Consider the following 14,727-nt stretch of genomic DNA (forward strand, 5'->3'; position numbering starts at 1 on the left):
CAGAGTGTGTTGGTGTATGCCTGCAGGGACTGCCCCATAGGCGTGGTAAAAACACATACTCCTTTACCTTCAGCCTCATAACTATTTGCAGTGTGAGATCATCTAAGGCCCTGCTGCCTCTGAATGCTAGTCTCACCAGTTTTCGAGTGGAATATAGTAATGTAGCTACCGTGTGGCTCACTCTTCTCCTTGCTTGGAGTGGAAGTTGTACCTGAGAGCTTGTAGAGCAAGGATCTCCCTGCTCCCGCTTCATCCATTCTGTGGATCTGTGCTTTCTGCATCTTTCCTGCTGCTGCTTGATTATTCCATCAGTCATTTAAGATCACCAGTCGTTGGGGAAGGGGAACTCTGACATGAGGAAGCAATGCCCTGCCTCTACCAAGATGGTCACCTTCACACCGAGAGCTAGTTATGGTAACTTAGTCCTGGGGAACAGCTTTGCTGGCCTTTTTTTTATTTTATTTTTTTTTTTTTCGGTGTTGACTTAGGGTTGCAAAAGGGTGACTTTTTCAGCATGGAAGAAGCTCTGCCCTCTGATTGGTTGAAGCCATGTAGTAGATGCAGAATGCATGTTATACAAGGCTGGCAGTTGGGCTAAAGTGGTGCTAGTGTGCATAGCATTTGTTGAGCAGAGAACCATATACTGTATGAACTTGGGCCCCTAGGAGGAAGATCTCCATGGTGGTGGAGTGAGTTCGGACCCCAAAGCTGCAGTGCTTCATGAAAAACGAGGCTGTGGGAAACTGCAATCCTATCCTGTTTGTTCCAGGCTTTCCTCTTCAAAGAAAAGTGGAACTGGCATGTGTTTCTTATTTTCTTTGCATGTGGTTGGGTACTCTTTGCAAAGTGATACTTCACCTTATTCAATAAGCTCTGGAGAAAATTTCCTTGCACAATGTAACCTCTCTTGCAAAGTGAACAGCCTATTTGCCTTTAGTAAATCAACCGCTCTGATGTAGTGATCAGGCCTGAGCTGCCAATCAACAGGCTTGAACACTGGCATGTAATGGAGGAGCTGACCCTCATCAACCCTATGTAAGCTCCAACACAGAGCTTACACTCTGGACACTTCAGGACTGCTTAGGAACAGAGCTGCTGGGAAGGGGTGTAAGTGGGTTGGTGGGGGCTCTTTAAGTCTTTAACCACTTTAAGATCGGAAGGATTTTCTCCCTTAATGACCAGACCCTATTTTGCGACTTGGCACTGCGTTAGTTTAATGGACAATTGCGCGGTCGTGCGACGCTGTACCCAAATAAAATTGATGTCCTTTTTTTCCCACAAATAGAGCTTTCTTTTGGTGGTATTTGATCACCTGTGCGATTTTTGATTTTTTGTGCTATAAACGAAAAAAGAGCGACAATTTTGAAAAAAAAAAAATATTTTTCACATTCTGCTATATAACATTCTCAAAAAAAAAATTTAAAAATCAAACTTTAACATTTTAGGCCAATTTGTAATCTGCTACATACTTTTGGTAAAAAAAAATTGCAATAAGCTTATTTTGATTGGTTTGCGCAAACGTTAGCGCGTCTACAAACTACGGGAAAGATTCATGTCATTTTTATTTTTGTGGGACTGCGGCGGACAGATCGGACCCCCTAACTGACCTTTTTCACACTTTTGGGGGTGCCAGTGACATTACTACAGTAATCAGTGCTGGAAATATGCACTGTTACTGTAATAATGGCACTGGCAGGGAAGGGGGTTAACAGTATAGGTGATCAAGGGGTTAAATGTGACCCGGGGGAGTGATTCTAACTGGGGGGCGTGGCTTCTGAGATGACCATAGAGACATGTGATCCTATATAGAAGGATCACATGAGCTCTGTGATCATTCCAGGGAGAAGGACGGTCCGCTTTGGTTTACAACAGCCGACCGTCCTTCTCTCTGTGCGGGGAGCAATCACGGGTGTCAATCGGAGCCACCTGACACACGCATCGGCTTCCCCGCTGACGTGCTCGCCCCCTAGCTGTCACCAGGCAAGCAACGTACCGATACGTGCTTTGGCCTGTAGGAGCCACCTTGCCGCCGTATATATACAGTAAGCGGTCGGCAAGTGGTCATCAGTCTAGTAGACCACGGCAGAATAAAGTGAATAAACACCATGATTTGGTTTGCTTAGGGGGAGTCACGTTTGTGGGGGGCTGTCTTTCCATTACAAGTAAATTAACTCTTCAAAATTTGAAAATAAATGCTCATAATTATAGGTCTTTTTCTATACCTGAAACTTTTAATGAAAAAATTATACTTCCAAATAATTTTTATGATTGTTTGTATCCCATATTTTTTCAGAAAGGTGATCGTGTGTTTACCAGGGCCACCATTACTGGGGGTTATGCGGAGTACACACTGGCCTCTGAAGATACGGTTTATCCCCTTTCAGAAAAGCTTACCTTTAAGCAAGGAGCCGCCTTATCCATCCCCTACTTCACCGCCTACAGAGCACTCTTCAAGAAGTAAGGTGATAGGGACAGTATCATTTCTCCAGCTCTGGAATTTGTAATGCTTATTTTATATCTGTTCAGTAAAGTCTTTCTTGAGATAAAAAAATTTAATTTTTCCAAACCAGAAGTGTAACTACAACAAAGGTGTAGTCACACTTTAAATCTGCTGTACTTCAAGGCTTTCTTCGGGTTGACTGCCAGAGCATGCCATTTAATTCAGTGCTACTTGTTTTATTCAATGTCTTCAGTGACAGAAGCCATAAATGATGATTTTTATACAGAACTGCACTCATGTGGTCACTTGAGATCACAAACTGCTGGAAGAATAAGGCTCCTGTATATGTTTATCCAAACCCTGCCTATTCCTCCTATCCTATTTGATCCTAGGATCAAAACCAGGAACACATTACAGTCGGAATCAAACTATTGTCTAAATGTTTTTGTCAGCTCCTTGTATGGACCACAGCTTTTCAAGAGGGCTGATGGAGAGTTAAAATCAGGTTCTCGGGCATAAATTAAATAAATGTAAGGATTTTAAATACATATTTTAAACACCTGCCTGGATTCAGTAAAATGAAAGTATTTCAGTATTTTTTAATTATTTTTGTATAGAGCGCATGGCAAACCTGGAGAGCTGGTCCTCATACATGGTGCAAGTGGAGGGGTAAGTAGCACACACAGTGAATATGACTGTAACCATAAGAATACACATCATGATGGTGCTCCAGACAACATTTTTTGGTATAGGGGGGAAGGGTTAGATTTTTATTTTATTACTGTCCATAAAGCATCAGAACAGTAAAGATGCCAACGTCTCCTAATCTTTTTCTCAACGAACTAAAACTAAAATAAGCATTTGTATTGGAATGTCCCCAAAGAAAAAGGTTTCTCTTCACTCCTTGTCCCCATGACACCCAGGGCATCTATGTGACCTGAAGTGAGGGGAAATTGGGCCAATGGAACTGCCCACAGTCAATAAAATCTAGTGGAACTTTTGGAAGTTTTCCAATTTATTCCAAATCAAAGTTTTGGCTGGTAATCTACTTGCTATCCCAATTTCAGGTCTAGGAAAACTCATGGGCATACAACCTTAATGCTCTTGTTTCAATGAACAAACATACAATATAAGAGACCCTGTCCATTCAGGGCAAAGAGACAATAGGGTTGATTTAATAAAACTGGAGAGTGCAAAATCTGGTGTGGCTCTGCATAGAAACCAATCGGCTTCAAGTTTTTTTCGTCAAAGCCTAATTGAACAAACTGAAATTAATAGCAGCTGCACCAGATTTTGAACTCTCTAGTTTTAGAAAATCAACCCCCATGTCTTCTGATTAGAGATCGACTGATTATTGGCAACACCGATCTATCGGGGGCCGATATGCACTTTCCCCGATATATCGATATGCACTTTCCCCGATATATCGGAATCGGCCCCTGAGGTTGCCGATATTTAGGGAAAGTGCATGTCCTGGGGTGATGCCTGCAGCTAGAGGCATCACCCTTGTACCAGTGTCCATACCTGACGGTCAGCTGACTTGTAATGACAACCAATGCGGCTGAGAAGCCACCCCCCCCCCAACTCTCCCACCACCTTCCACTGCTCACCCGGGTCTCCCGTCCCACTGGGAGACCCGGGCATCCTACCTCCACCGCTGCCGAAGAGAAGACCCGGTGTAGCATGAAGATGTGTCCCCGTGAAAGCCGGTATCCCTGCCGCATGTGCCGGTCTCAATGTAAAAAACCCGGGAGTGATGTCATGACATCACTTCCGGGTACTAGGCGCCGAATTTAAAAAACTGACAGCATTCAAAACAGCCAAACTTGGCGTTGTGAATGCTTTTCGGTGCCGAGGAGGGGTTTGGGGTCTTCTAGACCACCAGATCCCTCCACAAGGAGTACCTTTTTAGAAAAAAAAATAAAACATTTTTTACATGTCCGAAAATCGGCCGATACCGATATCCGATGACCAAAATATCGGTATTAGCATTAAAAAAACTATATCGGTCGATCACTACTTCTGATAGCCCGCCTCCTCCCAACAAGGCATGCTTACCTATCCATGCACCCTTGCCAACTCCTAACTGTAGAAGTGCACCTGGAGTAAACTCCAGAACTTCATTGGTACTTGTTTATTCAGTGTCTTCAGTGACAGAAGTCATAAATGGTGATTTTTCATACTGCGCTGCACGCTAGTCGCTGGAGATCACAAACTGCTGGGAGAATACAGCCCAATGTCTAAGTTTACCTGCTTTAAGTCACTGCTCCCCCCATGTGACAGTGTTCGGGGCTGCCACTCCAGCCCAAGCACTGTCATACTGGGAAAGTCTCCTGCTCTTTCATACCCAGAGCCTCACTCCATCAGAGCAAGGTGGTGAAGGCTGTGATGGAGCAGGGAGTTTGGAGGGTTGAGGATACCTTGCAGGGAGTGGGGGGGTGAAGCTCTCAGCGACGCTATCACTTTGCCTTGAAAAGTAAGGTTCTCTAATTAAGCTAACGGAATGGCTGATTTACCATGTGCCTGTTGCAGGTGAAATTATTGGGTTTGTCTTCTGTATTTCATTCCCTAACAGACAGGGATAGCTTGTTGCCAAGTTGCCAGAGCCTACGGGTTTCGAGTTTTCGGAACTGCTGGAAGCCCAGAGGGATTGAACTTAGTTTTACAAAATGGTGCTCACCAAGTCTTCAACCATAGTGACAAGGATTATATAGAGAAGATTCAGGTAAGGATATGTGAAGTTTTGATTTGCTTTAAAATAAATCTATCTGATATTAATAGGGAGAATAGATAGTTGAAATGGGTTTGAAAGGAGAATTTACAGTCTGATCCAAAACAGTCAGCTATGATAAAGAGGTTGATGGACACCTAGCATGCTTGTTCGTTACATGGGTCCAATTACAGTCTTATGTCAGAAGAAAAATGGATAAAAAGTTAAAGAAACACCAAGTATGAATAAATGTAAGCATCATCAACAAACAGCCAACACACTTTATGGATAAAGTGCTTCCTTCCTTAGGCCTAGAAGAATAATAAAATCATATACACGTGTATTTCAAATAAAATTTATACATACTGCCCTATACAGGAATATGGGGCTATAGTCCCTATAAAGTAAAGACCCAGATTTATAGGGTCAAAAGACTGTTCCTACCCACTCTACCTGTTTTTCCATTCAGATTCCAATATTATGAAATTAAGAATACTCTGCTCAAAAAAAATGAAAGGAACACTTTGAAAATCCTTCAGATCTCAATGGGGAAAAATATCTTGCTGGATATCTATACTGGTACGGACTGGGTAATGTGTTAGGAAGGAAAGGATGACACATTGTTTGCTAGAAATGAAAATTATAAGAAGGACATAGGGAAAAAGGGGGAGGAAAGGGGATGTGGATTAAAGGGAAAGAAAGGGGAATTTGGGACTTTATATGAAACTCGTGCCATTGAGTCTCCATCCCTATGTATATGAAAAAAATTTGAGAACACATAGTGTTCAAGAAAAAATGTGGGACTTTGCATGAGGTGTAACCAGAATAGACATAATGATAACACTATCACATATACATCTGCTGGTAAGCATAGAGAAGCATAGGATTGGTCATTATGTGTTTATTAAACTGTACATGGCAGATAATATTAGGTACAATGGATACGAGACAAATAAAAGGGGACATACACAAAGTACATATTTATAAATAACATACTAAGACCATAACAAATGTTTGAAAATGATAACAGGATAAACCAAAACTTATGGAGTAGCAATGAATGTTGATGTTGGGATGCATGTTGAGTATGGTGAAAAAATTGGAATGGCCTCCATGGCTCGACGCGTTTCGTGAATTATTTTCACTTCCTCAGGAGCAGGCACATTTCTAATTTCTAAAAAATATAATATATATGTAAGGTGGAACCAATCACGCATCCAAAGCAGTATTTGGGAACGACTAAAGTATAAATAGCTTACAGTGGAATGGTGGTTGTCAATGAGATGGAGGATCTCCCAGAGAAACGTCCCCATTGGGAACTGAGGGGGCGCTGTCTCCGCACAAAGCCACACCGCATGTCCAGTAAAGTGATGTGAATGGCCAAGGGTAGGTCTTGGGCTGGATAATAGGTAACAATCTGATAAAAGGGTACCAAAGGAATATATATTGGAAATAGGACCATAAATATATAATTAGAGTCATTAAGCCCAAGACCGAAGTGAGCAAGGAAATATCTGTGTGGAAGTTGGGACCAGAAGGCACCAATAGGTCAAAAAAAGTGAAAGGTAATCAGTGAAAAGGATGAAATAACCATAGATAGGTGCATAAGTTATGATACCAAAAGTGATGCTAGAACAAATAGATGAAAGAGACACCTGGTGCATAAAGGTGAAAAGAGTAAAACCCCATTAACAAAATAGTGAGCCAATATAGAGATTAAAGTGCCAAAAGTGATAATAAAACAAAATAAAGGGAAAAGGCATCAGGTGCAAAGAAAATGGAACCCAAGTGGCAGAGATAGTGCACATAAGTTATGAAACAGGAGACAAAAGGTAGACCTGCATTGTGGCATCGGCAGGGATGGCTCCCAGCGTCACGAACTGTTCAACGAGAGGACAGCCACCGGGCAGACTGAGCTGGCCGGTTGGCGTCCCAGTAATGAACAGTGATGGAAATCACGTGCAGGGACGCCGACGCCAGGAAATGACGTCGTGCTCCGGACGGAAAATCGTGGCGCCGATTCGCCGTGGCCACACCTACATCCCTCACACCAGTCCCGCCTACCAGGCCGGGGCGGGGGAGGGGGAGCAGAAGCGGCCAGGGAGAATCGCAGTTCCCATGAAGGAACGGTCTGGGGATAACAACCAGCCCCGATAACAACAACCAACCATCGATTGAATGAGAAAGTAAAATACAAGGGTGACCACCTGGGGGTCATCCCAATATTAAAAGTAAGAAATATAACTAGCAATTGTTAATAATGAATAATAGGAAATGGGGGAATAAAAATGGGATATCTTGTATATAATTGGGTATATAAAGTTAAGGTATAATAGTTAGAAACACTGGTAAACACCTCCATCCCTAAATCAATATAATAAGAAGGACATAGGGAAAAAGGGGGAGGAAAGGGGATGTGGATTAAAGGGAAAGAAAGGGGAATTTGGGACTTTATATGAAACTCGTGCCATTGAGTCTCCATCCCTATGTATATGAAAAAAATTTGAGAACACATAGTGTTCAAGAAAAAATGTGGGACTTTGCATGAGGTGTAACCAGAATAGACATAATGATAACACTATCACATATACATCTGCTGGTAAGCATAGAGAAGCATAGGATTGGTCATTATGTGTTTATTAAACTGTACATGGCAGATAATATTAGGTACAATGGATACGAGACAAATAAAAGGGGACATACACAAAGTACATATTTATAAATAACATACTAAGACCATAACAAATGTTTGAAAATGATAACAGGATAAACCAAAACTTATGGAGTAGCAATGAATGTTGATGTTGGGATGCATGTTGAGTATGGTGAAAAAATTGGAATGGCCTCCATGGCTCGACGCGTTTCGTGAATTATTTTCACTTCCTCAGGAGCAGGCACATTTCTAATTTCTAAAAAATATAATATATATGTAAGGTGGAACCAATCACGCATCCAAAGCAGTATTTGGGAACGACTAAAGTATAAATAGCTTACAGTGGAATGGTGGTTGTCAATGAGATGGAGGATCTCCCAGAGAAACGTCCCCATTGGGAACTGAGGGGGCGCTGTCTCCGCACAAAGCCACACCGCATGTCCAGTAAAGTGATGTGAATGGCCAAGGGTAGGTCTTGGGCTGGATAATAGGTAACAATCTGATAAAAGGGTACCAAAGGAATATATATTGGAAATAGGACCATAAATATATAATTAGAGTCATTAAGCCCAAGACCGAAGTGAGCAAGGAAATATCTGTGTGGAAGTTGGGACCAGAAGGCTCCAATAGGTCAAAAAAAGTGAAAGGTAATCAGTTATATTATTAAAAAGTTAAAAGTTAAAATTATATACAAGATATCCCATTTTTATTCCCCCATTTCCTATTATTCATTATTAACAATTGCTAGTTATATTTCTTACTTTTAATATTGGGATGACCCCCAGGTGGTCACCCTTGTATTTTACTTTCTCATTCAATCGATGGTTGGTTGTTGTTATCGGGGCTGGTTGTTATCCCCAGACCGTTCCTTCATGGGAACTGCGATTCTCCCTGGCCGCTTCTGCTCCCCCTCCCCCGCCCCGGCCTGGTAGGCGGGACTGGTGTGAGGGATGTAGGTGTGGCCACGGCGAATCGGCGCCACGATTTTCCGTCCGGAGCGCGACGTCATTTCCTGGCGTCGGCGTCCCTGCACGTGATTTCCATCACTGGTCATTACTGGGACGCCAACCGGCCAGCTCAGTCTGCCCGGTGGCTGTCCTCTCGTTGAACAGTTCGTGACGCTGGGAGCCATCCCTGCCGATGCCACAATGCAGGTCTACCTTTTGTCTCCTGTTTCATAACTTATGTGCACTATCTCTGCCACTTGGGTTCCATTTTCTTTGCACCTGATGCCTTTTCCCTTTATTTTGTTTTATTATCACTTTTGGCACTTTAATCTCTATATTGGCTCACTATTTTGTTAATGGGGTTTTACTCTTTTCACCTTTATGCACCAGGTGTCTCTTTCATCTATTTGTTCTAGCATCACTTTTGGTATCATAACTTATGCACCTATCTATGGTTATTTCATCCTTTTCACTGATTACCTTTCACTTTTTTTGACCTATTGGTGCCTTCTGGTCCCAACTTCCACACAGATATTTCCTTGCTCACTTCGGTCTTGGGCTTAATGACTCTAATTATATATTTATGGTCCTATTTCCAATATATATTCCTTTGGTACCCTTTTATCAGATTGTTACCTATTATCCAGCCCAAGACCTACCCTTGGCCATTCACATCACTTTACTGGACATGCGGTGTGGCTTTGTGCGGAGACAGCGCCCCCTCAGTTCCCAATGGGGACGTTTCTCTGGGAGATCCTCCATCTCATTGACAACCACCATTCCACTGTAAGCTATTTATACTTTAGTCGTTCCCAAATACTGCTTTGGATGCGTGATTGGTTCCACCTTACATATATATTATATTTTTTAGAAATTAGAAATGTGCCTGCTCCTGAGGAAGTGAAAATAATTCACGAAACGCGTCGAGCCATGGAGGCCATTCCAATTTTTTCACCATACTCAACATGCATCCCAACATCAACATTCATTGCTACTCCATAAGTTTTGGTTTATCCTGTTATCATTTTCAAACATTTGTTATGGTCTTAGTATGTTATTTATAAATATGTACTTTGTGTATGTCCCCTTTTATTTGTCTCGTATCCATTGTACCTAATATTATCTGCCATGTACAGTTTAATAAACACATAATGACCAATCCTATGCTTCTCTATGCTTACCAGCAGATGTATATGTGATAGTGTTATCATTATGTCTATTCTGGTTACACCTCATGCAAAGTCCCACATTTTTTCTTGAACACTATGTGTTCTCAAATTTTTTTCATAGAAATGAAAATTATCAACCTACAGAGGGCTGAACTCAAAGACCCCCCCGAAATTCAAACTGAAAAAATGATGCAGCAGGCTAGTCTATTTTGCTGAAATTTAATTGCAGCTACTCAAAATGGTCCTCAGTAGTTTGTATGCCAGCCCCCCCCCCCCCCCCCCACGTGCTTGTATGCATGCCTGACAATGCCGGGGCATGCTCCTAATGAGATGACGGATGGTGTCCTGGGGTATTTCCTCCCAGATCTGGACCAGGGCATCACTGAGCTCCTGAACAGACTGAGGTGCAACCTGGCAGCGTCGGATGGAGCGAAACATAATGTCCCAGAGGTGTTCTGTTGGATTTAGGTCAGGAAAGTGTGGGGGCCATTTAATGGTATCAATTTCTTAATTCTCCAGGAACTGGCTGCATACTCTCTCCACAAGAGGCCGGGCATTGTTGTGTACCAGGAGGAACCCAGGACCCACTGCATCAGCGTAGGGTCTGACAATGGGTCCAAGGATTTTATCCAGATTCCTAATGGCTGTCAGTGTGCCATTGTCTAGCCTGTAGAGGTCTGTGCGTCCCTCCATGGATATACCTCCCCAGACCATCACTGACCCACCACCAAACTGGTCATGCTGAGCGATGTTACAGGCACCAAAACCTTCTCTGCGGCTTCTCCAGACCCTTTCCCTTCTCTCACATGTGCTCAGGGTGAACCTGCTCTCATCTGTGAAAAGCACAGGGCGCCAGTGGTGGACCTGCCAATTCTGGTGTTAAGTGGCAAATGCCAATCGACCTCCACGGTGCCGGGCAGTGAGCACAGGGCCCACTAGAGGACATTGGGCCCTCAGGCCACCCTCATGAAGACTATTTGGTCAGAGACATTCGCACCAGTGGCCTGCTGGAGGTCATTCTGTAGGGCTCTGGCAGTGCTCATCCTGTTCCTCCTTGCACAAAGGAGCAGATACTGCTGATGGGTTAAAGACCTTCTACAGCCCTGTCCAGCTCTCCTAGAGTAACTGCCTGTCTCCTGGAATCTCCTCAATGCTCTTGTGCTGGGAGACACAGCAAACCTTTCTGGCAATGGCACGTATTGATGTGCCATCCTGGAGGAGTTGGACTGCCTGTGCAACCTCTATAGGGTCCAGGTATCGCCTAATGCTACCAGTAGTGACACTGACCCTATCCAAATGCAAGACTAGTGAAAACCGTCAGGGAAAAAATGAGTAGGGGAAACAAAATTTCAGTGGCCTCCACCTGTAAAACCATTCCTGTTTTGGAGGTTGTCTCATCGTTGCCCATCCAGTGCACCTGTTAATACCAAAGCAGCTGAAACTGAATAACAACCCCCTCTGCCACTTAACTGACGAGATCAATATCCCAGGAGATTGACTTGATGCTGTACTCTGAATAAAAAGTGTTCTTTTTAATTTTTTTTTTTTAACAGTGTAAGTTGCCTATTAAAAAAAAAAAAAAAATTAAACAATTACATTTGTGGTATGCAATATATACAAATATAGAATTTCTGATAAAATAGTTCTATTTTATTGTATTCTACTGTATTTTCCTTTTTATATAAAACATGCTTGTCTAAAATATTCAAAATATAAATGATCCAACATTAATATACTCTGAAATAATCTTCGTATAATGTCCAGGGTTCTTGAACCAACTCATTTCAGATGAGCACTTATGGAAAAAAAAAAAAAAAATATATATATATATATATATATATATATATATATATATATATATATATATATATATATATATATATATAAAATCTCACACCATCTTATACTGTAAAGTCCTTCAATTATTTGTATGCATTGCATAGACACTTTTTTTTTTTTTTTTTTTTTTTGGGGGGGGGGGGGGGTCATTTTCTTTTTTTTTTTTTTAATAGCGGATATGGTATTCAAGAGTGTCGGATATTAATATAGGTTTACTGGGAGACAGGGAGGTTGACTTATTAAACACAAATATACTGTGCACAGTAAGTGCGTTATGTTCTAGATCTGAGGGGAAGCTGTAAAATGAGGGGAAGCTCTGCTGATCTCCATAATCCAATCCTCTTTTTTTTTTCTCTTGCACGTGATTGGGTATTCTTTGCAAAGTGAAGTATTTTTGCCTTTAGTAAATCAATCTCCATGTCTTATTAATCCATCCTGTTACATAGGAAGCAACTGGAGGAGAAGGAATTAATATCGTATTGGAAATGCTCGCCAACAAAAACCTGAGTAATGATCTTAAACTCCTGTCGGTTGGAGGAAGAGTAATAGTAAGTAATACAACTGCATCTCCCATGCTTTCTTCATTTTTTTTTTTTTTTTTTTTGGGGGGGGGGGACCCTAAACTTACTCCCCACAACTTAAAAACATGACCTAACTCCTAAAAAAAAAAAAAAAAAAAAAAAAATAATAAAAAAAAAAATGTACAAGTACACATATTGTATGGCCTTCAGCATGCCTCGCAGTTTGATATTCATCTGTCCTTGATTCACCCAGATATCTGTGGCTGGTCATTGCCATATAACTGCCAGAATTCTGCCACCTAGACCCCCCCATGCACTGTACATTCTCCAAGTTGGAATATTGTCACAATTCAAAAACAAACAAAAATCCAATACATTTCAAAGATAAAATGCCCTTTCAAAGAGCCTGAGATTAAAGTAGAACTAATGGCAAAACTTATTTTATTTTGGATGGAGTAAAACCCCTGACAGATTTTTATTTATTTTTATTTTTTTTGCCATCTGTGTCTCCTTGCAGTCATTTGACTTCCTGTCCTATAGCCAGACAGGAAGTGATAGAAAATCCCTGCAAATCAAGGAAATTCCCTGGGGACCAGAACTAGTGTCCCCATTGGGGGATTTCCCCTCTATTGCTTTTCTGGCAATAACCCAAAATTTGGGATTTTCTTTTTCTTTCACTTTTAATGATATGATGTGACTCTCCCTATTGGGGACACTGGCAGGTGCTTTAATCCCTCTCCACATCCAAAATTAAAACAAAAAAAAAAATGTTTCCTTTAGTTATACTTTAAAGTGGATCTTCACTCACCTAATCAATATTGGTTATTTTTAATTTTTCATGCTGCTAGCATTAGTAAATAGATAGTAAAGTATATTATTATAATTACTTGTTTTCAACTTTTTTTTTTTTTTTTTTACATTTCTTCAGTAACTTCCTGGTTTCCTGCCTAGGCAAATGATGTCACACATCCCAGGAGGCTTCATGAGGGGAGGGGAGGGGAGGGGAGGGGAGGGGAGGGGAGGAGGAGAGGTTTTCTCAGCTAAGCACACTCTCCTGTATGCATACTTGCGCTAAGGGCAGGAAGTAAATGCTACATGAATCGTTTTCCCTTACTCAAAGATGGCCACACTCAGAAATGCTAGGGGGTGATTTTCAAAGCGATTTCTCAGCAAAATAAAACATGGATGGATGGACGGGAGAGTTTACTTTGAATAATAAAAATGAATTAAAGTGTTTTTGGTTTGTGGTGCTCAGATGCAGTGAAGATCCTCTTTAACATAACCGCTTGCCGACCGCCCACCGTAATATTACTGCAGAGCAGGGCGGCTCGGCTGCGTCCAGTCACGTAGCGGAGCCGCGCTCCCGCTGTGTTTAGACACAGCGGGAGGCGGGCCATGGGAGGAGAGGCGGCGATCTCCGCCTTCCTCCCACGATCGTCCGGGAAACGGAGAGAAGATCCGCCTGTTATGTGAACAAAGCAGGCGGATCTTCTCTCAGACAGGCAGGGACAGATGAGCAGTTTCAGCTAAGCTGTCTGTGCCTGTCACAGAACCCCCTCCCCCACACAGTCAGTGAGCACACAGGCATACATTTAACCCCTTTGATCACCCCAGTATTAACCCCTTCCCTGCCAGTGTCATTTATACAGTAACAGGGCATATTATTTAGCGCTGATTACTGTATTAGTGTCACTGGTCCCCAAAAAATGTCTGTTAGGGGACTGATCTGTCTGGCAATGTCGCAGTCCCGCTAAAAATTGCAGATCGCAGCCATTGCTAATAAAAATAAATAAAGTCCAAAAATCTATCCCGTAGTTTGTAAACGCTCTAACGTTTACGCAAACCAGTGCTTTTTGGGATTTTTTTTTTTTTACCAAAAATATGTAGCAGAATACAAATTGGCCTAAACTAAAAATGTAATTTTTTTATATGTTTTATTGGGAATGTTTTATAGCAGAAAGTAAAAAATTTATTTATTTTTTTCAAAATTGTTGCTGTTTTTTTTATTTATAGCACACAATCTAAAAACCGCGAGGTGATCAAATACCACCAAAAGAAAGCTCTGTGGGGAAAAAAAGGACATCAATTTTGTTTGGGTACAGCGTCGCACGACCTCGCAATTTTCCTTTAAAGTAACGCAGTGCCGAATCACAAAATATGGCCTGGTCGTTAGGGGGGCAAATCCTTCCGGGACTGAAGTGGTTAAAGGAATGGGCATTCTAACCGTATTCTGTTCCTTCACAATAGGTTATTGGCTGCAGAGGACCTATTGAAATAAACCCCAGAGATACAATGTTCAAGGAGTCCAGCGTCACCGGGGTGTACGTCTTTAACGCATCCAAGGTAATTAACAACAAGGAAGGAGCATAAACCTGACCTTGTATGAAAATACAATATCTGAGCTCATCGTACAAATAGTTTGCAGTATGTGTGTATTTTTATTTGCTT

The 14,727-nt window shown here is 41.8% G+C and overlaps 1 protein-coding gene across 1 annotated transcript in view; it reads left to right on the forward strand.

Annotated features, from left to right (window-relative positions):
- CRYZ (crystallin zeta) overlaps window positions 1-14,727 on the forward strand; it is a 90,378-nt gene that overhangs the window by 17,997 nt on the left and 57,654 nt on the right. Inside the window, exons 4-8 of the mRNA XM_082266363.1 lie at window positions 2,294-2,457; window positions 3,058-3,109; window positions 5,016-5,165; window positions 12,205-12,306; window positions 14,527-14,622. Of these exons, the coding sequence (XP_082122489.1) occupies window positions 2,294-2,457; window positions 3,058-3,109; window positions 5,016-5,165; window positions 12,205-12,306; window positions 14,527-14,622 (564 nt within the window). The remainder of the gene's footprint in view (window positions 1-2,293; window positions 2,458-3,057; window positions 3,110-5,015; window positions 5,166-12,204; window positions 12,307-14,526; window positions 14,623-14,727) is intronic.

The sequence above is a fragment of the Pelophylax lessonae genome (genome assembly GCF_965119305.1).
Source record: "Pelophylax lessonae genome assembly, chromosome: 8".
Taxonomy (NCBI): domain Eukaryota; kingdom Metazoa; phylum Chordata; class Amphibia; order Anura; family Ranidae; genus Pelophylax; species Pelophylax lessonae.